The 27,015-nt window shown below is 44.6% G+C and overlaps 1 protein-coding gene across 3 annotated transcripts in view; it reads right to left on the bottom strand.

Annotated features, from left to right (window-relative positions):
* Positions 1–2,194: 2,194 nt before the first annotated feature.
* lsamp (limbic system associated membrane protein) overlaps positions 2,195–27,015 on the bottom strand; it is a 217,401-nt gene continuing 192,580 nt past the window's right edge. For 2 of the 3 annotated variants that reach the window (XM_079609853.1, XM_079609854.1), the window contains 6 exons: positions 23,867–24,099; positions 11,788–11,913; positions 9,786–9,917; positions 9,586–9,706; positions 5,126–5,274; positions 2,828–4,958 (listed from right to left, as the gene is read on the bottom strand). In XM_079609853.1, coding sequence (XP_079465979.1) covers positions 4,861–4,958; positions 5,126–5,274; positions 9,586–9,706; positions 9,786–9,917; positions 11,788–11,913; positions 23,867–24,099 — 859 coding nt within the window. In that variant the 3' untranslated portion in view covers positions 2,828–4,860. Of the gene's footprint in view, positions 4,959–5,125; positions 5,275–9,585; positions 9,707–9,785; positions 9,918–11,787; positions 11,914–23,866; positions 24,100–27,015 lie in introns of all 3 variants that reach the window. The other variant, XM_079609852.1, reaches the window with a different exon arrangement.

Genomic DNA, 27,015 nt, shown 5'->3' with positions numbered 1-27,015 from the left:
GCTATAGATTTGAATAGAACTGATGTCTCATGAGCGGGGTCCTCTGCTGCCCTAACCTGACAATTTAAAATTTAAATATGAATTAAATATATCAGTGTTTTTTTTATTATTTATTTTCGTTTGGACACGCTTATATATTGGTGTTTTGATATATATTTTTTAATATATGCTGTAAAAGTTTATTATATGGTACAATAGTTATTTTAGGCTGTTTAAATTGGAAAAAAAGCTGAGATTCTGCGGCACTCCTAGCAAGTTTTCACTAACCCACTTTGAGATCTACTGCAATATTCAGTACAATACTATACTAGCAGTCCATACAGAATTTATTCACCTTACTTCTGTAGGCAGTGAGTACTATACTTTTTACGTACAGTAATTGCAAAATTTGTTTACTTTGTTACAATACACATGTTACAATATACACTACCAGTCAAAAGTTGACTCGCTGCGTGTATAATCTGAAAGCATTATTTGATTCTGAGCACAGATAAAATGGTTTTGAGGCAATTGTTTGATTTTACCAGAAGAGTCAGATGTTCTCTGGATGTGGTTGAAAGATTTGGTTTTGTGTTTAAGGTTTAAAAAAAATTTGGGTGATGGTTTCGATAAATGTGTTTTAGCAATTCAGAAAAACTGTATGAAGTGTATTTATAAAATACTTCTAAAAATGGACACAATGTGAGGATGTATTTATTTTTTAACTTGCGAATATTTCGGACGAGAATTTCGGACTCAGTGTGCAAGGACCTATAGCCTAAATTAAATCTGAAAGCAATCGTGTCTCTTATTGTATTGAACTGCTCAATTCATGAATCTTAATGTAACGAATGAACGTTAGAAATGTAACGCGGATAATAGGTGGGAGGTTCACTTACCTAATTGAAACGTGGACCAGTAAAACCCCAAACCGGTGTATTAAATCCAGTAATGAAGGAGCACGGGCTATAAGCAGAAGCGAGTACTAGGGTTGACATGTTGTCTCGTCAGGAGAGATGCGCCACTGCTAAGCTTGCTGTTTCTATCCATTGAGCTCCGGTTTAATTTGTTTGTCTGTTTGCGCTGCAGCTGTGTATGTGCGCGGTTAGTATGCATGCTTGATAACCGTTACTCTGGTCACGCTGATAAAACCTTGTTTGCGGTCTGTTTGCGGTCACATTCGGCTCGACAGTATCCGTAGCTATATTCCAGCAAGTGTTTGAAATTGGAGCGTTTCACTGTCACACGAGTTACGAGTTACTTCCTGTTTGCGGTGCTGGATGGGTAATGTAGTTAATCGCTTTGCTACTTAAAACTACACTCACTGGTTTCACTTTGGGCCAATGCACTGAGAACACTTTTTGTGGTTTTGGACTATTGGTTTAATGTGTAACATTGACATTGATGTACATTTGGTGTGTGTGATTGTTGCATTTCTGTGTTTAGATGCATGTAATTTTAGTCATTCAGTTTAAACACTAAGTGTATTATAATATTTATTATATGAAATACTGACTATAATGGTATTTATAATATATTTGTATTTATATTTTTATATTATTCAGAATATATGGTATATATATTTATGTGGCTATCAATATTGTTGTTAACACCATAGCTTTTCTATTTCTACAGGTTTATAGCCTGCTATTTGTGGACAAAACAACTGTCTGTGGAAAATTAATCAGTACAAATAAAAAGTCATAACAACGTGTCCTCTCCTGACGCCCCGTTCGGTGGGGAGATTCTTGAAGAACCGAACAGTGGATGAATTTGCGTGTTGTAAATCCGACAACTCTGATTCTCTGCGCTGAAGAGCAAACTATTACATGCCGTAAACCGATCACCCGTTATCATCTAACATAGTCATTATAAATCACAAAATACAATCTCAAACATATCAGATCCGGAATATCATATAGCATATTTTACATTAAGAAGACAATTGTTCAAACTAAAACCAAGAGGTTTATTTTCTCAGAGCTAAATGGACTCAATGAAGACAAAATAATTAAGAATTGTAAGGCTCTTGATGAATCCAAAACCAAGAAGGTTTATAGCAAGTAAGTGTAGATAATTTTTGTTATGTTGTTTAAAGTAAAACAATTATTTTTAAATGTCTCACTTAATTCTATTCAATATTACTGTTGTGCAGTTCAGAGTAAAATGTTATGTAATGCTGTGGTGTGGGGAGCCAGAGATCCTGACTTTGCTTGGGGCCCCCAGTCAAGTCAAGTCACCTTTATTTATACAGCGCTTTTTACAATACAGATTGTTTCAAAGCAGCTTCACAGTGATAACATGAAAATAATACAACAAGTTTGTTTCTAGAAGAAAATTGTGTCTTCGTCCACCTGAAGTAAGGCAGATCAATAATATTGTTGAATATTAAATGTCCACAACTAAGCAAGCCAGAAGCCAAGGAACCGAAACTCCATCAGTGACAGAATGGAGAGAAAAACACGCCCCTGCTTATCAAATACTAATGAAATCTGTACTTATAAAAATACTTATTAAAAAGTGTTTTTATAAAATACTTATAAAAATTATTGTAAAAAAAGTTTACTTACAAAGTACTTTTGAAAAGTGTACTTATAAAATGCTTATAAAAAGTGTCCTTAACAATATTTATAAAAAGTGTATTTATAAAATAATTATAAGTGTACTTATAAAAGCACTTTGAATTATTGAAGTATTTGTATGAACTTAGTAAATTTCACCTGTAAGTACTTTTTGAATAGACACATGAAATGTTTTTAAAAAGGCTTTTCAGATCCACTGAGGATTTACTGACGTCTCTGAAAAGTTAACATTGACCTTTAGATGAAAAACACAATAACAACCATTTAAAGGGAGATCTAACAATCTTTACATTCCTTTATTTGCATGTTACATGATTAACAGAATTCATTATCCTCATTTTCTCACCAAAAATTACACTCTTTTTTCTTCATAAACCCACTTTCAATTACATCAAATTCAAAGACTTTATTTCCATTTTAAACATTTCATGAAGTACTTTACAGTGCAGAAGGGTTTAAAAAATGACTGCGGAAACTTTAGAGTAAATAAACACAGTTAGAAAATGTTCATTGCTTTTCATGAAGATGCCAGTCAAACTAGCGGGACATTCTCACTGAAACTCCGGGGTCCCATAGCAAAAGAGGATAGACAAAAACACACTGTCTGGTTTTCTTGTCAAGTTACAGAGCATCAGGAGTAAAACACACACACGAATCATGATGAAATTCAAGTCAAATGTTTTTGTAGCTTGCGTAACTATCAAACACACGCAGAGGCATGCATCAGATACAAAACGAGTCCATTCTGGACTTCAGGACGCTTGACTTTGGATCAGATTAAACCCAAATATCCGTGTTCAGGGCACGAGCGCAGAGCTTCTGCGGACTACAGGAGACACATGACTAGCCCTTTAAATCCCGTGTTCACACTGACACAAGTGGGTTCATCCAATCAAGGCATCAGAGCTCACACACTGAAAGCTTATTGGCTGTGAGCTGTCAATCAAAGGGCTGTGGGTTAAGAGCTCACTGCTGTCATTTATATATCATTCTTTTTCCTTTATTATATAAATGTGTACATACAACCTGTTTTATGCTCTTTGAGAAATAAGAAAAGAAGATGGATGCTTCACGAATTCAACGACAAAGAAAAGAACATGAGCGTGGATTTCAGACTGATTTGTAAACCATCCCTAAAATGGCTTTAATTGTAATATATAATGGCATCTATAATCGTTTGGCAGTCAGTGGATTCAGTTCATTTCTGTACAACTACTATTATAATAACTAGTGAACATAAATGATCAGTCTCTATAAATAATAAGAATAGTAGTGCAGCCGCTTCAAAGGTAAATCTAGTTTTAGAATGAAATATTTAAATATTTGTATTAAAAAGTTTAGTATCTAATTTCAGTTTGTTACAGGAAGCATCAAAGCTTAACTACATATGAAGAAACCCGAACTGAAGATTTATTTATTTTCAATTTGAGGACATTCGATTCAAAACAATATTTACAGACACGTGGAGAACATTATATGGGAATGAGCAGCGAATCAAAGCGGAGCATTCATCGGTGTCGTACATTTCGAAGTTCACACGGTGGAAAGATGAACACTTCACAGACACACGAGGGTGTTCGTTCGGGACACACTTTACCATGGTAAAAATCATTCCACAGAACTCAACAGATTTCCCTCCAAAACAAAAACACCATTTATTTTCACTAGAGAAACTTCCGACGGTTTTCCATGAGGACACAGGAACCCTGAAGAAGCAATGCAGATCCGTCTAGGCCTGATGTGGGCGGGGACATGGGAGGGGTTTAGTATGGTGCAAAGTGGGTGGAGCTACACATACGGGTGGGTCTTGACTCTGTGAGAAGATTCTACGATCAATCACGACCAACACTGACGTCTCATTCAGCCGGTGATTGTTCTGATCTCAGAGAATCTTCATGAACGAAGAAGATACAGCAGAAAACGTGTCTGTCACAATACAGTCCTTCTGTTATTAACCACATCTAAATGATTCTTTCATTAGTTTACATCAGGCAGATTTCCCAACAGTATTATGGGAAAACACAATGAAATGAAGTGTTTTCAGCATTACTAGCTGATAGAGTGGTCGGAACTCTGCTCCAGTTTTCTGTGGGGAATCACACACATGCACTCAACCTTTCAGACACACGGACGCCACTGGAAGTCAGTGAATGACAATATTCAGTTCTTAAAAAGAGCACCTTCTTTCTTTTCTCCATGTCATATTTTTCTCCTGATAATAAGACGGTCGTCCTGCCGGGGCGTAAGGGTGAGCTTGGATGACGGATGGAAACAGTCCGAGACGATCGACCGCTGAACATTAACACTGGAGAAGAGCCGAGAGAACACTCAGGAGGAGGAGCCAGAATGATTGACACATGCAGCCTGAGGCGTTGATGTCCCGCCCCATCCCCGGTTCTGAGAGAGAGAATCAGACACACACATGTGGTGAATGTGGACATCTGCTGGTGGACATGCTGAACTGCAGTAGTGTGTGTGTGTGTGTGTGTGTGTGTGTGTGTGTGTGTGTGTGTGTGTGTGTGTGTGTGTGTGTGTGTGTGTGTGTGTGAGAGAGACAGTCTCACTGTAGAGAAACACGCTGGCGTTGTGGATGCCCAGTCTGTTGGTAGCGACACACGTGTAGTTTCCATAATCGTCCTCCGTGACGTTTGCGACCACCAGGAGCGTTCGAGGTCCGCTGATCTGAATACTGACGCTCTGAGAGCTGGACAGTCTGACAAGCAAAAACACACTCATGCATTATCACTGAAGTTTTACTGTCTGAATTACTGTCGGATGACTGATGAACACTAACATAAATGACCCCAGTTCAAATATCAAAATCTAGTCCTGAATTAATAAATGTACTCCATTATTTATTGAATTCTCTAAGGACCTTAATTTTATTATTTTGTGTTCATTCATTAATATTGCTTATTGTTTGTTGTTTTCTATGAATCTCTTCTCTTATCATTAACAAAAACTTGATCTATTAAAATGCATTTTCGCTAATTGAAATATAGTTGGGGGGAAAAATTCATGGATGAAAAACTTAAACAAAAAAACATACACAAACATTTTAGCAACCAAATGAAATTAGGGTTGAAGTACTAAATTACTCGCATTAAATTAAAAGTTCAAAAGTAAATTAAAGCAAAATTAAATTAACTTAAAGCTAAATTAAATATTAAATAAATTAATCTTTGTCATTAGGATACGCAGTGTTGGGCAGTAGCGTCGCTACAAGTGCTAGCTTAGCTCACTACATTTTCCAAGTAGGTTGCCCAACACAGCAACTTGATTCTACAGAATTAGTCAACTACAGGTCGATCTCGCATCTGCCCTTTCTGTCAAAGATACTAGAAAAGGCAGTATCTTCACAACTATGTTCATTTTTATAAAGAAATTATATCTGAGGATTTCCAGTCAGGATTTAAACCACAGTAATAAGTAGGGGTGTAACAATATATCGTGCCACAATATATCGCAATACAAAAATGCAACAATACGTATCGTGGATAGTGACAATATGTATCGTGGATAGTTCACCCAAAATAGAAATTACTGTATAAGAAAAAAATCATGTTTTCAGAGTTTTAGTGTCAGTACTACATTAAACTACTATATAATGTTGATTATAATGTATAATAATGCAATGGTCAGCTTCAGAATCATGAATATTTTTATTCTGGTGTCACCATTGTCCTTGAATTACAAGCACCAAGTCCAAACCTGTTCATTTAAACCCACAATGCAATATCAAAGTTAGCATTTTAATCAACAGTACATTTTTTGTTAACCTTTTATCATATGTCTTGGGAGTATCGCAATAATATCGTATCGTGAGTTCAGTATCGTGATATATATCGAATCGTGAAATGAAGGTATCGTTACACCCCTAGTAATAAGTACCGAGACAGCTCTCGTTAAAGTCACAAATGATTTTCTCTTATCATCCGATCGTGGCTGTATTTCTCTATTAGTATTACTTGATCTTAGTGCTGCATTTGACACCATTGACCACAACATCCTTTTAAATAGACTCGAAAATGATGTTTGCATTAGTGGAATTGCACTAGCATGGTTTAAATCATACTTATCTGACCGTTATCAGTTTGTAGCAGTAAATGAAGAGATGTCTTAACGATCACAAGTTCAGTATGGCGTACCACAAGGCTCAGTACTAGGACCGTTGCTGTTCACATTGTACATGCTACCATTAGGAGATATCATTAGGAAGCATGGCATTAGTTTTCACTCCCTTACGAAAAAAAAGTTTATTTAAGTGTTCTATTAGTATACTTCTTTTAAATTAAAAATAAGAAAGTATACTTTCAGTCTACATTTATATACTTCTCAGAAATATACTTTATGTACTTCTCAGAAATATACTTAAAATTACACTTAAGTGTACTTGACTTATACTGAGAGAAAAGTCCAAGTATTTTTTGCCTGTACTTGTACTCAATCTTTTGATCGAGATATACTTAAAAGTATAATTAAGTATTCAAAGTATACTTGCCTTGTAGTTGTGTTAACTCTTTTGATTGAGTAGCCTATTAAATACACCTTACATAGTTTTTCATATACAGTCTTATGAAACTTACATTGTTTGAAAATATTGATTACAATATTGATATAAAACAGATGTTTCTAATTCTGCGTATCTGAATTGTTGTGTAGGGTAGTCTACTGGTAGTGTACATAGGAATTTACTTTAATTCTACTTTACTCTCTCACCATTGACTGAATTTTCCAGCTATCCATGTTTTCACTGTTATACGGTAGGGGGCGCTATGACACATCTTAGTACAGAATCTCCGGATCAAAACACAGGAGAAGAAGAAGCTGAAACTAGTGATAGAAGATTGCTCACGCAAATGTAAAATAACGTGATCATTAAAAAGCATGTAAATCAAAACTGCTTAATGTTACCAGATTAAATGTCGAACCCATGAAGAGAAAACGACTGTGAAGCTTTGGGGGTGTTGGACTCGATCTACTCCATCTGTGTTTTGATCAAGGACCAGCACCTGGACACGATGACAACGCAGTCCTGAAGTGTCAACTAGCCTCTCCCCTATGCTGGACCTGCGCCTGGACCTACGCCTGGACTAGGCATGTGCCGGTATCAAATTTTTATGCTGCGATTAATTGATTGAGCTGTTATCATGGTATACAAGAAAAACAGGTTAAAAAGATAAACAAACTTCAGTGTTGTCCACTCAGTAACTTTAATAACTTTTTAAATAACAAAAAGTATCTCAAACATTTAAATGCAAATAAATATAAACCCAGTCGGGCCGACGTGCATCTGCAAAGGGACGGAGTGTCCCGACGAAACGTTGTGTCGTCGTAAGAGAGGAATGTGGACACGCGTTGACACAACATATCAAAGCTTGGGTTGCTCATCCTAAAATTTCGGATCCACTGCTCCTCGTTAAAGCCCGCCACGATCTCATGAAAGTGTGTATCTATAGCACAAATTTAATTTCTCGTGCCATTTACGCCAAAAATAGTTTTGCGTGCATATGATACGCAGTTTTCACGTGTATATGATTTGCACTTTATGGCGTGTAATATGCACGCACTCCACACCCCTAACCCTACCCAAGTGGTTTACAGTGCGTATCATGCAAGCAAAAACTATTTGGCGTATAAATCTCCGACTTTACCCTTTTAGAAGCACCGTTCCTCCTTCCGCCATGCTTCTTCTCCACGTGAGGATTGTTTACAGTAGACTAGAGCGTGCAGCCGCGAACTGCACAGCATGCACACAGCGCTTCTACATGTGGGGATTGTTTACATCATAGTGCGCACTCGTGTTTTGCGCATATACGCAGTGTTTGTTTAAGCGGTTGATGAAAAATAAGCTAATGCGCGTTCTAAAAATCTAAATTAGGATTTATTATTATTCACGGTATTTTGAAGTGCCCGCGATAACAATATCATGCATATTCATTTCCGCGATGTATCATATTACCGAATACCGGCACATGTCTAGCCTGGACCCATCCCAACGCATCCCTGAAGTGCAGCCTCATCAGCCCCGTGACGGCCTCATCGATACGACAGCCATCGGCACTGATCCTCAACAACTCGTCTCCATACCGGCGTGATGACCAGATGACCAGATATAGTGACTTTCCCTGGTAATTAGTTACTTTTATAATGATGTAACTCAGTTACTAACTCAGTTACTATTTGTGAGAAGTAACTAGTAACTATAACTAATTACTTTTTTTAAGTAAAAAAAAGTACAACCAACACTGGTTGAATGTTAGGGGAATGTAAGTTAAATATTCCCCTAACTTGTTTAATGTAAGGAAATATTAAGGGAATTTTAGAGGAATGTCCTGCAAACCTGAAAAGAACATTTATGATGGTTGTTTTGGGAAGGTTCTGGGACCCAAACCTTACTGGCTGGGTTACAGGGTTAGGCTTTTGAAAATTACAATAGCACCCATCTAGGAAGGTTTGGAGCAGGGAGACTGAGGCATGTTAGGGTTAGAGGGAGTTCAACTGGCCATTCCTCAAACATTTACATCAAAATGGCCCAGGAAAGTCAACACTCACATGAAGAAATCCCAAACCAGTCTAAAATATGTTTTAATGTGTTGTAAAAAATCCCCAACCAGGGTTAAATTGACCCGGGCTGTTTAGCTGGGGATATGTGCAAAACTGAGGGTTAGGTTTTAGTGCAGATTACGGTGGGAACATAAATAAAATAATCGTACCACCTCAGCATCGTTTTGGATCGAGAAAAATATTTGATGGCTCTATTACATCACCACAGACACATGATGGAGACCATTACTACATCGTACCACCTCAGCATCGTTTTGCAATGAGGAATATCTTTTTTTTTTTGGTTCTCTACATTTCCTCACACAAATAATGGAGACCGTTTCTTTCTGGACATGTGTCATTCAGCCCTGTCGCAATGTTTCGGAAATATGTTTATCCTTCTTCAGGCAGGTAGGGTTAGGGTTAGTTAGTTAGGGTTAGGGTTAGGTTTAGTTAGGATTGGTTAGGGTTGACTGACCTGCGCTCCTCTCTGAACCACTCAAACTCTGGCTGAGGAACCGCAGACGCCTCGCAGTGCAGAACTCCTGCCTGTCCCACTGGCGTCTCGGAGCTGCGCACCTCCTTTATATACGGCGGGTCTGTGGACACACACATCAGTCTGTTCTCACAAACACACAAGTGTCACACAACAGTCTGATTTTATGGACATCTACTTACAATTGACCACCACATTGACGTATTTGACATCGGGTGTGGACACGTCATTGCTTGCTTTACACTCGTAACGTCCGGCCTGAGAGCGAACAATTCCAGAGATCTCCAGATACTCGCCCACGTCCAGAGCCTCGGCTGGTGAACACACACACACACACACACACACACACACACACACACACACACACACACGTCATCATCATAGATTGGCTTGTCCAGCAGAGGGAGCATGTGAGGCTCTTCCAGATCACAGCACAAACATAACATCAGTGAGTGAGGAATAATAATCCAGCAACAACAACAACCTAGCTGAGAAAAACATCGCTCTCACTCACACACACGCACACACACACACACACACACACACACACACACACACACACACACACACACACACACACACACACACACACACACACACACACACACACACACACTCACACAGAGAAAGATCTGGTCAGCTTTTCATCAGGAAGTTGAAAAGCGTTTCAGAGCACGAGTGAGCAGAGGGGGTGCTCATTTTTGCATACTCATGTTTTATTAATGAGCATCATTTACCACTGTGAGGCCCAATGCATTTATTTAGTGAATACTAATTTATGTAAAACCATGAAATTGGCAAAGTTCAGCAGAACTGAAAGATCACAGACACAATAATTACACTTAATGTTTTCACACACACACACACACACACACACACACACACACACACACACACACGGTGCGCACGCACATAGTGAGTAGAAAACATATATATAATAATTATGTAAATTAATTGAAACAAATTTTAAAATTATAATATTATTTTTTCAGTTATTTTCCAATTATAAATTGGGTGTTTATAAAAGATCGAAGCCCTGAAATAGCGGTGGTCCCTCACATGAGGATGATCGGTGTCGTCTAGAAGATTCATGATCTCTGACACACAGAACATCTGCTTCAGTTCAAAGATAACAACTGTAACTAACTCCCCGTTTGTGTAAAACACACAATAATCACACGCACAGTAACACACGCATCTATTGTGTGTGTGTGTGTGTGTGTGTGTGTGTGTGTGTGTGTGTGTGTGTGTGTGTGTGCGTGTGTGTGTGTGTGTGTGTGCGTGTGTGTGTGTGTGTGTGTGTGTGCGTGTGTGTGTGTGTGTGTGTGTGTGTGCGTGTCTGTGTGTGTGTGTTGATGTATGTGTGTGTGTGTGTGTGTGTGTGTGTGTGTGTGTGTATTGGGCAGATTTAGGGGCAGTGTGCGTGTGTGTGTGCGTGCGTGTGTGTGTGTGTGTGTGTGTACGTGCGTGCACACTGTTTTGACCTACATTATGAGGGTCGAAGTGACTCGACTACAGAGTCGGTTAATGTGAAGACTGAACTGGTTTAGAGCTGGTTTAATGTTACACTGATAACACTTGATTAATGATCCAGCTGGTAAAAAGCCTTCGTCTCTGACCTTTAGTGACCTAATGTGGAGAGCAGTCTCCAACCATCACTGCATCGATCCACACACACACACACACACACACACACACCGCTGGTCAATACTTTAAACAGCATTCAGCTCTTTTCAGTAAATGTGGCTCCCAGCGCGTCTGCTGCAGTCGATGAGAAAGATCTTCAGGACAACAGATACACTGTGAACATGAAACCACTGATCAACCACACGCACAGACACACACTCTCACACACACTCTCACACACACACTCTCACACACACTCTCACACACTCTCACACACACACACACACACACACACACACACACACACACGCTAATCAAAAAGCTGCTCCACATGATTCACACACACTTCTCTCGCTGACAGACAGAATCCGGTCAGTTCTTCCGTGAGTCTGAAGGACATGCGGACACTCGAACCAATGATCAAGACTGACGGTTGCTAGGGTATTATGAGTGGTTTCTATGTCTTCCTTCTGTCTGGTGTCCAAGAGTCCTGCAGCCTATAGTGAAGACTGACCTGACGACCAGGGGTTTGCCAGCAGCTGATTGGCTCTCTCTCACCTGACGGGTTGAGCAGTCTCCAGGTGATGGAGGGATCTGGCCTCCCATTGGCCAAACACGTCAACGTCACGTTACTGCCCTCGTTCACAGTGATGTCCTCTGACACTTTATAGATGATCGCAGGAACTGAAAGACAAAACCCAGAGCAGAACGACATGAGCGGAGGGATGCTGGAAGATTTGTGTTCAGAGACAGGTCTCTTCAGACCGCTCATAATAAACTCTGTGTTTAATGAGGATGTTGCAGAGCATCAATAAAGCCAAACACATGTGAAAATATCACACACACACACACACACACATCATCTGTTACGGGCCGCAGACACTCTCATCCATTACACCAACACTTGTCTGATCAATGCGCACACAATCCCATATTCATCAAACCCATGCGCCATTTAATGACGCTCTTTGTCATTTTCTTGATTTACTCAGAGATCAAGACAGAAACAAACTCAGAGCTGCATCTTCAGCAAAGCAAGCCTGCAATAAATCAGACAGAGTCGTTTATTCCGTCTGTGAACTTTCACTCGTTCAGTCGCTGTCATCATGAAACCTGCTCTAATCCCAGACTCCGCCCCTTCTATATCAAACCCCGCCCAGGCCCCTCCCCTATCACCCTCAGGAGTTCGGTTCAATAAAGGAATTATGCAAATCAGGTTACATGCCTACAAAATGTATACTGATGACATGTGCACAGAGCTCTGTGTGTTAAAGGTACAGTGGACATGTCCACACAATGTGAAGCTCATTACAGCTGCACTGACATCATATAATAACCCTGCTGGGGAAAGAGTAACCGGTGAATACCAGCCATTAAAGCATCCGGCAGAACGAGAGCTCAGAGCTATTCAGGACGAGATGAAGACCGTAGGTTAGTAGACGAGATGAAGACCTCACGTCCTCGACTGTAGGGTAGTAAATGGACAGTCGTCAGTGTCTGATAAATGATGTTCACTAGGTGGCAGATTGAGTCTGTTCACAGCAGTGGCTCTACACTCCTTTCTCTCGCTCTCTCTCTTTGTGTTCTCCTTAACCAATCACTGTTGCCTTTTTTAAAACACACACACTCTCTCTCCTCAGAGCGGCTCTGTCTTTCTCTCTAACATGCATGAAATTGGAATTGTACTTGAAGCAGGACTGACAAGAAAATACATGTTTCTCCAAGCCCAACAAGAATAGACTCATAACCGCAACCCCCCTACACACACACACACACACACACACACACACACACACACACACACACACACACACACACACAGCCACACACACACACACACACACACACACACACACACACACACACACACACAGCCACACACACACACACACACACACAGCCACACACACACACACACGCCCACGTACACACACACCCACGTACATACACACACTCACACACACTCACACACACACACTCACACACACACACACACACACACACTCACACACACACACACACACACACACACACACACACACACACACACACACACACACAGCCACACACACACACACATGCCCACGTACACACACACCCACGTACATACACACACTCACACACACTCACACACACACACTCACACACACACACACTCACACACACACACACACACGCACACACACACACACTCACACACACTCACACTCACACACACACACTCACACACACACTCACACACACACACTCACACACACACACACTCACACACACACACACTCACACACACACACACACACACACACACACGCACACACACACACACACACAGGGCTGGGCTCGTGCAGGAGGAGGATGGTGATGTTGAGAGACGTGAGTTTGAGGCCTTGATGGCTTTGTTCGCTCTCTTCGCTGCTTTGGAGGCAGAGGTGGAAATAGGAGAGAGGAAAGGAGACATAAACAGTTATATATACATATTAGGGATGTGCATCTCCATAACTGAGGCTGATGCGATACGCATCTCGATGCATAGCCAACGATACAGTACATTAAAGATACATATAAGCAGCTACCGATGCGATGCAATACGATTCACTACTATTACGATGCGGTGCGGTGCGATTTCGATTCGATTCAATGCGGTGCGATTCAATGCAATACGATGCAATGGAGAAAAATATGATGCTATGCAATTCAATATGGTATAGATAGTTAACTTTTGTTTCTTTTGTTCAGACATACAGAAAATCATGAAGTAGATTAAGTGCCATCTGACTTTTAACACATGGCTCTTTCACAAACAAAATATTCAGTTTTTTTTTAACATCATTGAATGTTCACCGGTTCCCGCCTCCTTCTTCCCATGACATCTGAACTGGTTTACACCAGTATCTCCTCTTCCTCTTTCATCCTTTTCACCAAAAATCTGTTTTAGTTGCACAGATCAAAACAGGACAAAGAACATGTAGGATGTTGGAAAATAACAATGTCTTTTCTGTAAACCAAATGCTTTTTAATCTTCGCTATTGCTTCAATGCAAATAAACAAGCGGCGTTATTTGTTGCGTGGTGAAGTGTGTGTTAAAGTAAGCCAGATAAGAGCAGATTCTGCAAAATACGCTGTATTTAATATATCATGAGGAATCTAAATCCGCGCAGATTTGTCCTACGCAAACTTCCACAGCGACTCTGAGTGGAGATAATAACACGCCAAATTGGCTAGTGATTTGACAGTGTGTTGAGTCGTATTTAGTTGCGTTGAGTCATGTTTAGTTGTGTTGAGTAGCGTCTAGTTGCGTTGAGTCGCGTTGAGTCGAGTCGTGTTGAGTCGTATTTAGTTGCGTTGAGTCATGTTTAGTTGTGTTGAGTCATGTTTAGTTCTGTTGAGTAGCGTCTAGTTGTGTTGAGTCGCGTTGAGTCGAGTCGTGTTGAGTCATGTTTAGTTGTGTTGAGTCGCGTTGAGTCGAGTTGTGTTGAGTCATGTTTAGTTGTGTTGAGTTGCGTTGAGTCGAGTTGTATTGAGTCATGTTTAGTTGTGTTGAGTCATGTTTAGTTGTGTTGAGTCATGTTTAGTTGTGTTGAGTAGCTTCTAGTTGCGTTGAGTCGAGTCGAGTCGTGTTGAGTCATGTTTAGTTCTGTTGAGTAGCTTCTAGTTGTGTTGAGTCATGTTTAGTTGTGTTGAGTCGCGTTGAGTCGAGTTGAGTCGTGTTTAGTTGTGTTGAGTAGCGCAGTGGTTCTCAACTCCAGTCCTCAGGACCCGCTGCTCTGCACATTTTGTATGTCTCTCATATCTGACACACTCAGTTCAGTTCATGGAGTGTCTCCTAACGAGCTGATGATTTGATTCAGGTGTGTTTAATAAGGGAGACATACAAATTGTGCAGAGCAGTGGGTCCCGAGGACTGGAGTTGAGAACCACTGGAGTAGCGTCTAGTTGTGTTGAGTCGCGTTGAGTCGAGTTGAGTAGCGTCTAGTTGTGTTGAGTCGAGTCGTGTTTAGTCGCGTTGAGTTGAGTCGCGTTTAGTCACACTGAGTCGTGTTGATTTGTGTTTAGTCGTGTTGTGTCATGTTTGTGTCTTAGTACAGAATCTCCGGATCAAAACACAGGAGAAGAAGAAGCTGTGAAACAAGTGATAAGAGATTGCTCACGCAAATGTAAAATAACGTGATCATCAAACATTAAACAGCGTGTAAATAAAAACTGCTTAATGTTACAAAATGAAATGAAGCGTAACACATGAAAAGAAAACTTTGAAACTTTGGTGTTGTTGGACTCGATATACTCCATCTGTGTTTGATCATCGTTCTGAATCTGATCAAGGCGTAGCCTTTGACAAAAATGAGATTTTCTCAACATTTTTGTTTAAAATGTTGCCTTTCTTTTTGAAACTTACCAACATTCAAGTGTTGATAAAAAAGAATGCATGAAGCTATTACAATGTTTTTAAAAGTAGAGAACAGTTAAAGGTATTTTTCAAGTATAAAAAAAATACATTTGAACATAGTAGTATAGGCCTGGCTACGGCAAGTGCAAAAATAATATATAAATAGTAAACTATAAGTATAATGTTAAGTTCACTTAAAGAAAACTTGTAGTATAAAACTACTAAAGTAGTAGTTTACTGAGAGTGTACTTCATAAACTAAAAAAATGCTAGAAGTATTAAAATAATAAATTACTAGAATACCCATAAGTTCATTTGCAGTACAAATGAGAAACCTAATTTATGAACTAGTTGTGCACTTAAAGTTTACTACTGTTACACTTATAGTACACTTAAACATATACTTTTATATACTAAAAGTGTGCCAATTTAGGGGTATTAAAGTAGTACACTTACAAGTTTACTACTAGTACATATTGAGATTAGTATACTTACTACATAATGTATACTTAAAAATATACTTGAACATTACTTAAGTATACTTTATAAAATTAACTTGAAGTATCCTTCTTTTTCATAAGGGTTGTTTCTGCCATTTTCTTTCGGTAGGTAGTTTTAGAGGTTTGGGTTATGGGAATTCTGTTTTCAATATTTCATTGATTTGGCGACGCTCCTGTTTTCTTGGATTTCTGTTTACTTGTCTTTCTTTTATATTTAACTTTTATATCTGTTTTATAAACTCATTGCACCTTTTCAATTAAAACTTACTTAAAGTTATTTTTCTGCTTCTTGGTTGTTTCTGCTACTTGCACCCATGGCAACAGTTGTATCTCACTTAAATGTTGCGCAATCATCCCATTAACATCTTCAAGTATGCGCACGCACACACACTCACACATACTCTCACACACTCACACACATATTGTGTCTGTGTTGAGGATCATCAGAGCGAGCGCTTCCTTTCTGTCTAAAACGCACACCAGAACAATAAACCTCCCGAGTTTGATCGATTCTGAAGATGAACGACATTTGGGTGTAATTTATTTAGTCAGGAACCGTCCTTTATTTTGTGCTGCGTCGCAGAGCTGCTCATATTAATCTTGAGGAAAACTTGCACAGCCAAGTGGATCTTCTCTAATTGTATAAAGATTTATGATTTTGCAAAAACAAAACTGCACCATACAATACAAAGACTAATGAACATGTGGAGAATGGGTGTTTTTTCTGATCCCGGGAGGCGGGGGGAATAAATCCGGCCAAAAACACGGAAGTGCAGAACATGAGCGCCAGGAGAACCTGTACATGTGACCACTGAGAAATCATGTTAATGCTTATCAGAGAAACTAAACACCGGTTGAGAAATGCTTGAAAGCCAAGCTGAGTGCACTGCATTGTGGGATACAGCATCTCATGCATGCATTATGACAATCGCAGCAGATCATCCCAGTGTTTCACACAAACACAGCATCTGCAGTACATACTAAATATTCAGCAGCGAGACTTCATCCACTCGCGGATAAACAAAAATGTGCAGTGAGGCGGATTAGCTGAGGTGACGTGACGCTAACGCTAGCAGCCAAACGGCTAGTAGTTCAACCAGTAGTTCTAAGACTTGGGAGGCAAAACAGCGTAACAAAGCATACATTTATTAACAACCCAGCAAGCAAGTATTTATAAAGTTCTTTGGCGTAGGCCCCGTCCGCAGCTCGCAATCCGAGGGTACGGAATCAACAATGGAGAATATGAGGAAAATAATCAACATTCAAGCAGGAAAACCTGTTCTAGTCGAGCCTGAAAACATCATCTAGACTTTGAGAAAGGGTGTAATATGGCTTTTGTACATAATCAGGAAAGCAGGTGAGAGTATTTCTGTCCAGACTCCAAGAGACACACATTCTTGTCAGCTGAGGCAGAGTAACGAGAGTGAAATTAACGCTGGATAATTAAGGAGAGCCAAACAAACGGCCAACACGTCTATGGATTAAATAACTTTACTGTTACAGATCGTCCCTCGCAGTGATTAGAGGAGTGTGACGAGAGCGTTGACATGAGAATCCCTGCACAGATGATAGACACACACACACACACACACACACACACACACACACACACCTCACACCTCACACTAACTCGTCTGTGTGACATGATGACATTAGATCATCAGGCACTCTGGCTTCACAGAGAGATCATTGGTGCTGTACTATCATACTCCATATTCAGTCATAATGACCTGACTGCACTGACGCAATCAGATGAGAACAAAATTTGAACTGAATAGATCTGAATAATGACACTATTGTCTTTTTAGAGCAGATAAAACTGAAGTTGTTTAATAACTGATTAACTTTAGACACAAACAGAATGATGATAAAACACTTGTGATGTATTTGTGCCATATCGCACACCCACTCACCGCACTCATATGATCTGGGAGTGTATGACTGGAGTGTGTGACGGGAGTGTGTGATGGGAGCGAGTGACGGGAGCGAGTGACGGGAGTGTGTGAAGGGATTGTGTGACGGGAGTGTGTGACGGGAGAGTGTGACGGGAGTGTGTGACGGGAGTGTGTGACGGGATTGTGTGATGGGAGTGTGTGACGGGAGCGAGTGGGAGGAGTGTTTGATGGGAGCGAGTGACGGGAGCGAGTGGCGGGAGTGTGTGACAGGAGTGTGTGACGGGAGTGTGTGACGGGAGTGAGTGGGAGGAGTGTGTGATGGGAGTGTGTGATGGGAGTGTGTGATGGGAGCAAATGAAGGGAGTGTGTGATGGGAGCGAGTGACGGGAGTGTGTCAGTGGAGCGAGTGGGAGGAGTGTGTGACGGGAGTGTGTGATGGGAGTGTGTGATGGGAGCGAGTGGGAGGAGTGTGTGATGGGAGTGTGTGATGGGAGTGTGTGATGGGAGTGTGTGATGGGAGTGTGTGATGGGAGTGTGTGATGGGAGTGTGTGATGGGAGCAAATGACGGGAGCGAGTGGGAGGAGTGTGTGATGGGAGTGTGTGATGGGAGTGTGTGATGGGAGTGTGTGATGGGAGTGTGTGATGGGAGTGTGTGATGGGAGTGTGTGATGGGAGTGTGTGATGGGAGTGTGTGATGGGAGCAAATGACGGGAGCGAGTGGGAGGAGTGTGTGATGGGAGTTTGTGATGGGAGTGTGTGATGGGAGTGTGTGATGGGAGCGAGTGACGGGAGCGAGTGACGGGAGTGTGTGAAGGGATTGTGTGACGGGAGTGTGTGACGGGAGTGTGTGACGGGAGTGTGTGACGGGAGTGTGTGACGGGATTGTGTGATGGGAGTGTGTGACGGGAGCGAGTGGGAGGAGTGTTTGATGGGAGCGAGTGACGGGAGCGAGTGGCGGGAGTGTGTGACAGGAGTGTGTGACGGGAGTGTGTGACGGGAGTGAGTGGGAGGAGTGTGTGATGGGAGTGTGTGATGGGAGTGTGTGATGGGAGCAAATGAAGGGAGTGTGTGATGGGAGCGAGTGACGGGAGTGTGTCAGTGGAGCGAGTGGGAGGAGTGTGTGACGGGAGTGCGTGATGGGAGTGTGTGATGGGAGCGAGTGGGAGGAGTGTGTGATGGGAGTGTGTGATGGGAGTGTGTGATGGGAGCGAGTGGGAGGAGTGTGTGATGGGAGTGTGTGATGGGAGTGTGTGATGGGAGTGTGTGATGGGAGTGTGTGATGGGAGCAAATGGCGGGAGCGAGTGACGGAAGTGGATGACTGGAGTTTGTGATGGGAGTGTGTGATGGGAGTGTGTGACGGGAGCGAGTGATGGGAGCGAGTGACTGGAGTGTGTGAAGGGATTGTGTGACGGGAGTGTGTGACGGGAGTGTGTGACGGGAGTGTGTGACGGGAGTGTGTGACGGGAGTGTGTGACGGGAGTGTGTGACGGGATTGTGTGATGGGAGTGTGTGACGGGAGCGAGTGGAAGGATTGTTTGATGGGAGCGAGTGACGGGAGCGAGTGGCGGGAGTGAGTGGGAGGAGTGTGTGACGGGAGTGAGTGGGAGGAGTGTGTGACGGGAGTGAGAGGGAGAGGAGTGTGTGACGGGAGTGTGTGACGGGAGTGTGTGATGGGAGCGAGTGAAGGGAGCGAGTGATGGGAGTGTGTGACGGGAGTCTGTGGCGGGAGTGTGAGACGGGAGCGAGTGATGGGAGCGAGTGACGGGAGTGTGTGACGGGATTGTGTGACGGGAGTGTGTGACGGGAGTGTGTGACGGGAGTGTGTGACGGGAGTGAGTGGGAGGAGTGTGTGACGGGAGTGAGTGGGAGGAGTGTGTGACGGGAGTGAGTGGGAGGAGCGAGTGGGAGGAGCGAGTGAAGGGAGTGGGAGGAGCGAGTGAAGGGAGTGGGAGGAGCGAGTGACGGGAGTGTGTGACGGGAGCGGGTCGGAGGAGTGTGTGATGGGAGTGTGTGACGGGAGCGGGTCGGAGGAGTGTGTGACGGGAGTGAGTGGGAGGAGTGTGTGACAGGAGTGAGTGGGAGGAGCGAGTGACGGGAGTGAGTGGGAGGAGTGTGTGACAGGAGTGAGTGGGAGGAGCGAGTGACGGGAGTGTGTGACGGGAGTGAGTGGGAGAAGTGTGTGACGGGAGTGTGTGACGGGAGTGTGTGACGGGAGTGTGTGACAGGAGTGTGTGACGGGAGTGAGTGGGAGGAGTGTGTGACGGGAGTGAGTGGGAGAGGAGTGTGTGACGGGAGTGTGTGACGGGAGTGAGTGGGAGGAGTGTGTGACGGGAGTGAGTTGGAGAGGAGTGTGTGACGGGAGTGTGTGACGGGAGTGAGTGGGAGGAGCGAGTGACGGGAGTGTGTGACGGGAGTGAGTGACGGGAGTGAGTGGGAGGAGTGTGTGACGGGAGTGAGTGGGAGGAGTGTGTGACGGGAGTGAGTGGGAGAGGAGTGAGTGACGGGAGTGTGTGACGGGAGTGTGTGATGGGAGCGAGTGAAGGGAGCGAGTGATGGGAGTGTGTGACGGGAGTCTGTGGCTGGAGTGTGAGACGGGAGCGAGTGATGGGAGCGAGTGGCGGGAGTGTGTGACGGGATTGTGTGACGGGAGTGTGTGACGGGAGTGAGTGGGAGGAGTGTGTGACGGGAGTGAGTGGGACGAGTGTGTGACGGGAGTGTGTGACGGGAGTGAGTGGGAGGAGCGAGTGAAGGGAGTGAGTGGGAGGAGTGTGTGATGGGAGTGAGTGGGAGGAGTGTGTGATGGGAGTGTGTGACGGGAGTGAGTGGGAGGAGCGAGTGAAGGGAGTGAGTGGGAGGAGCGAGTGAAGGGAGTGAGTGGGAGGAGCGAGTGAAGGGAGTGGGAGGAGCGAGTGACGGGAGTGTGTGACGTGAGCGGGTCGGAGGAGTGTGTGATGGGAGTGTGTGACGGGAGCGGGTCAGAGGAGTGTGTGATGGGAGTGAGTGGGAGAAGTGTGTGATGGGAGTGTGTGATGGGAGTGTGTGACGGGAGTGTGTGGCGGGAGTGTGTGACGGGAGCGAGTGACGGGAGCGAGTGACGGGAGTGTGTGACGGGATTGTGTGACGGGAGTGTGTGACGGGAGCGAGTGACGGGAGTGTGTGACGGGAGTGTGTGACGGGAGTGTGTCACGGGAGCGTGTGACGGGAGTGTGTGATGGGAGAGTGTGACAAGAGCGAGTGGGAGAAGTGTGTGACTGGAGTGAGTGATTAGAGTGTGTGACGGGAGTGTGTTGCGGGAGTGTGTGATGGGAGTGTGTGACAAGAGCGAGTGGGAGGAGTGTGTGACTGGAGTGAGTGATTGGAGTGTGTGACGGGAGTGTGTTGCGGGAGTGTGTGATGGGAGTGTGTGACAAGAGCGAGTGGGAGGAGTGTGTGACAGGAGTGTGTGACGGGAGTGTGTGACGGGAGTGTGTTGCGGGAGTGTGTGATGGGAGTGTGTGACAAGAGCGAGTGGGAGGAGTGTGTGACAGGAGTGTGTGACGGGAGTGTGTGACGGGAGTGTGTGACGGGAGTGTGTGACGGGAGCGAGTGGGAGGAGTGTGTGACGGGAGCAAGTGGGAGGAGTGTGTGACGGGAGTGTGTGATGGGAGTGTGTGACGGGAGTGTGTGACGGGAGTTTGTGACGGGAGCGAGTGGGAGGAGTGTGTGACGGGAGTGTGTGACGGGAGCGAGTGATGGGAGTGTGTGACGGGAGTGTGTGATGGGAGTGTGTGACAGGAGTGTGTGATGGGAGTGTGTGACGGGAGTGTGTGATGGGAGTGTGTGACAGGAGTGTGTGACAAGAGCGAGTGGGAGGAGTGTGTCACGGGAGTGTGTGACAAAAGCGAGTGGGAGGAGTGTGTGACAAGAGTGTGTGACGGGAGTGTGTGACGGGAGTGTGTGACGGGAGCGAGTGACGGGAGTGTGTGACGGGAGTGTGCGACGGGAGTGCGTGACGGGAGTGTGTGACGGGAGTGTGTGATGGGAGTGTGTGACGGGAGTGTGTGACGGGAGTGTGTGACAAGAGCGAGTGACAGGAGTGTGTGATGGGAGTGTGTGACGGGAGTGTGTGATGGGAGTGTGTGACGGGAGTGTGTGACGGGAGTGTGTGACGGGAGTGTGTGACAAGAGTGAGTGGGAGGAGTGTGTGACGGGAGTGTGTGACAAGAGCGAGTGGGAGGAGTGTGTGACGGGAGTGTGTGACGGGAGTGTGTGACGGGAGTGTGTGACGGGAGTGTGTGACGGGAGTGTGTGACGGGAGTGTGTGACAAGAGCGAGTGGGAGGAGTGTGTGACGGGAGTGTGTGACAGGAGTGTGTGATGGGAGTGTGTGACGGGAGTGTGTGACGGGAGTGTGTGACGGGAGTGTGTGACGGGAGTGTGTGACGGGAGTGTGTGACAAGAGCGAGTGGGAGGAGTGTGTGACAGGAGTGTGTGATGGGAGTGTGTGACGGGAGCGAGTGACGGGAGTGTGTGACGGGAGTGTGTGATGGGAGTGTGTGACAGGAGTGTGTGATGGGAGTGTGTGACGGGAGTGTGTGATGGGAGTGTGTGATGGGAGTGTGTGACAAGAGCGAGTGGGAGGAGTGTGTGACGGGAGTGTGTGACGGGAGTGTGTGACAAGAGCGAGTGGGAGGAGTGTGTGACAGGAGTGTGTGACGGGAGTGTGTGACGGGAGCGAGTGACGGGAGTGTGTGACGGGAGTGTGTGACTGGAGTGTGTGACGGGAGTGTGTGACGGGAGTGTTTGACAGGAGTGTGTGATGGGAGTGTGTGACGGGAGTGTGTGACGGGAGTGTGTGACAAGAGCGAGTGACAGGAGTGTGTGATGGGAGTGTGTGATGGGAGTGTGTGACGGGAGTGTGTGACAGGAGTGTGTGACAAGAGCGAGTGACAGGAGTGTGTGATGGGAGTGTGTGACAGGAGTGTGTGACAGGAGTGTGTGATGGGAGTGTGTGACGGGAGTGTGTGACAAGAGCGAGTGGGAGGAGTGTGTGACAGGAGTGTGTGACGGGAGCAAGTGACGGGAGTGTGTGATGGGAGTGTGTGACGGGAGTGTGTGACGGGAGTGTGTGACGGGAGTGTTTGACAGGAGTGTGTGATGGGAGTGTGTGACGGGAGTGTGTGACGGGAGTGTGTGACGGGAGTGTGTGACAAGAGCGAGTGACAGGAGTGTGTGATGGGAGTGTGTGACGGGAGTGTGTGACAAGAGCGAGTGACAGGAGTGTGTGATGGGAGTGTGTGACGGGAGTGTGTGACAAGAGTGAGTGACAGGAGTGTGTGATGGGAGTGTGTGACGGGAGTGTGTGACAGGAGTGTGTGACGGGAGTGTGTGACGGGAGTGTGTGACGGGAGTGTGTGACAAGAGTGAGTGGGAGGAGTGTGTGACGGGAGTGTGTGACGTGAGTGTGTGACAGGAGTGTGTGATGGGAGTGTGTGACGGGAGTGTGTGATGGGAGTGTGTGACAGGAGTGTGTGATGGGAGTGTGTGACGGGAGTGTGTGACAAGAGTGAGTGGGAGGAGTGTGTGACGGGAGTGTGTGACGGGAGTGTGTGACGGGAGTGTGTGACAAGAGCGAGTGGGAGGAGTGTGTGATGGGAGTGTGTAACGGGAGTGTGTGACGGGAGTGTGTGACAAGAGCGAGTGGGAGGAGTGTGTGACAGGAGTGTGTGACGGGAGTGTGTGACGGGAGTGTGTGACGGGAGTGTGTGACGGGAGTGTGTGACGGGAGTGTGTGACAAGTGGAGTGAGAGGGTCCTGCTGGGATTAACAGAAGATGAGCTGTCATTGGTCCGACAGCCTGTCCATCACGCGGTGCTCACCTTGAACGATGAGGAACACCTGCGAGGTCTTGGGCTGTTGTTTGGTCTGGATGGAGCAGGTATACGGGCCCTCGTCGAACACGTCCACCTTCTGGATCCTCAGACTGTACTCCAGCTGACCCTGGGTCACCAGCTCCACTCGCGGGTCCAGGGACCACTTGTCCTCGCCCGCGAAGATGATGTTGGAGCGGTTCAGCCAGGCCACCTTCGACACCTTATCGTCCACATAACACCTGACGGAGACACAGCACCGGTCAGGCTCTTCGACATCACTACACTACATGTGAGCCCTTCATATGTGTGGTATTCACATGTATTTCTATAGCGCTTTATACAACATACATTGTTTAAAAGCAGCTTTGCAGTAATAAACAAGTTATTCAGATTCTGGCCTGCTGTGAAGGAGCTCGACTGAAGACAAACACCGTCAGCCGACACTGCGTTCACTGAAGTCTCTGAGTGAGTTTTAATGACAGGTTTTCACTGTTCCAGCGCTCATGTGAGGACATGAAGAACTACAGACGACACGTTCATGAGCGAACATTCAGAGAAAGAGCGACAGGCTGGCGGTGTGCTCACACACACACTCACACACACTCACACACACACTCACACACACTCACACACACTCACACACACTCACACCCTGAGTTTCCTCCAATTAAACCGCTGAGAGACTCTGCTAACCAGCAGCTGTCTGTCTCTCTGACTGTCTGTCTCTCTGACAGGCAGTTCAGTGTGTGTGTGTGTGTGTGTGTGTGTGTGTGTGTGTGTGTGTAAGAGCTGGACACTCGCTGTGGGCTCGCCTGAGGGAGTCAGTGTGTCAGACACTAATGAGACAGACAGGAGATTTGCTGAGGCAGTGAGAGACAGACAGAGCTGCAGTATCTGTATGAGTTTAATCAGCTCTCTCACCCATCTCTCTGTGATTCACACACACACACACACACACACACACACACACACACACACACACACACACACACACACACACACGAGATCTGCAGATACAGCTGTGATTCACACACACACACACACACACACACACACACACACACACACACACACACACACACACACACACACACACACACGAGATCTGCAGATACAGCTGTGATTCACACACACATACACATACACATACACACACACACTCACACACACACACACACACACACACACACACACACACACACGAGATCTGCAGATACAGCTGTGATTCACACACACACACACACACACACACACACACACACACACACACACACACACACACACACACACACACACACACACACATGAGATCTGCAGATACAGCTGTGATTCACACACACACACACACACACACACACACACACACACACACACACACACACAATAATCTTGAATCAGAATAATTTCCCCTCATCTCTTCTCTGATGATGTGGGCGGGGCAACCTGTCACTCATTTGAGATCAGCCAATAGCAAACCACAACCATCCAATCAATTCCCCACAGACAATCAAGCCACAACAATGTTCAAAATATATATTTTTTTGTATTATGAGTGTCACTAACATTACATTATATCATTCTTTAAACACAATAAGAACGTTACTAAAAATGCTCCATGAAAGATGTATAAATAGGGCTCTATCTTGCACCCAGCGCAATTGACTTTGTACACGACGCATGTATCATTCCTATTCTGCACCCGCGCACAGCGACTCTTCCCTCCACAGACGCACGTCGGTGAATTAGGGAATCAACTTGCGCTCGGGGGTTCGGCGAAAAGAGGAGCGTGTTCCGGCGCAAACGCTCCCTGGTGATATTTTCCAGTTTTAAAAAGCAATTCCGACCAGGAGAAACCCAGTCTAAAGTCAGCGGCGCCGCGCGTTAGTCATATGCTATTTTAAGGGCGCGTGCTTGGCCATTATGTAGCGTGTGCACAACGCACATAGACTTTAATTCTCTAATATAAACGGACGCAGCAGTTTTCATTTTTGCAAATCATACATCATTACAAGGAAAAATATTAACACACGAGGGAAATCATTGTTGTGTCCGTGAAGATGTGAAAAAATAGGCATAAATCTAGATTACACATTTACCCAAATTATTATACGCCTGTTTAACCGTGCTATTGTGCTATTGTTCTGAGAACAGTATTAAAGACCAGATAACTTGGACAGATCGTTGTATTAATGTTACTGGAAGAACGCTTGTTCATATCTTAGAGAATCCTGCAAGAACGTTCTCTGTCAGCTGGGTTAACTTGCGACAGCAAACAGTCCTCATTAAAGTCATCAATCAGAGACTGTCAGGACGAGCTTTCATACAGAATGGAAATCCTCGCATGAGTTACACATACGAATATAACAATCAGACGTCAGTGGTTCTCTGAGGAGAGCAGATCTCTGACATGAAGACGTTTATGAGTCTCTGAAGTTCCTCCGGCTCTGACGGATCACACACGTGGAATCATTCTTACTTTCATTACCAGTTTGTTCTTGCAGTGTGATGCAAAGAAATGATTAAAGTTCATTTTATTTTTAATTTAAAATGATCAAGTATCGTGTTAGGTCAGGCAGGGTTAGCCAAGCTCGCGTCAGCTGATCCCGACGTGTACCAATCCGGTTTCGACATCACAGCGGCACATCTAACCCATCCTCCGCATCTCCTCGATCGCATCGCTGTCGCAGTCTAACTCCCTCCAACCCAGCCGGTCATCAATCTGACCTTTTGTTATTTCGCTTTTCCATACAGTTCACTGTTAGCATTTTCTATCATGTATTTGTCTTTCCACAACTCATGTAATTGTGGATTGCAATAATGCATGCATACACTGGTTGTGCTCTGACCCCAGGGTTAGACTCGCTGCTCACGCACAGATGCATGGACACAACCATTCGCCCACACTAACTGTATGCTATATGGAATGGGCTAATGGCCAGTTGGCATGTTCCAGAGCGCCGAATGATGATGATGATGATGAAATCACTTGTGTTTAACTCATTAACCTCCGTCACGGAGACTCTGGATCTGCTTCGAAACGAATGACTCCCTCATCAGAAGCAAACTGAACTCAACAGTTGCTCCGTAGCGCTGCTGTAGATGAATCTGAACGTGTCTCATCACTGATTCTCCTGTTGGTGACTGTAAAGCTGCTG

Source organism: Phoxinus phoxinus, assembly GCF_949152265.1.
Source record: "Phoxinus phoxinus genome assembly, chromosome: 4".
NCBI classification, from domain to species: domain Eukaryota; kingdom Metazoa; phylum Chordata; class Actinopteri; order Cypriniformes; family Leuciscidae; genus Phoxinus; species Phoxinus phoxinus.
The sequence above is the reverse complement of the archived record's forward strand: the minus strand, read 5'-3'. Positions and strand labels throughout refer to the sequence as shown.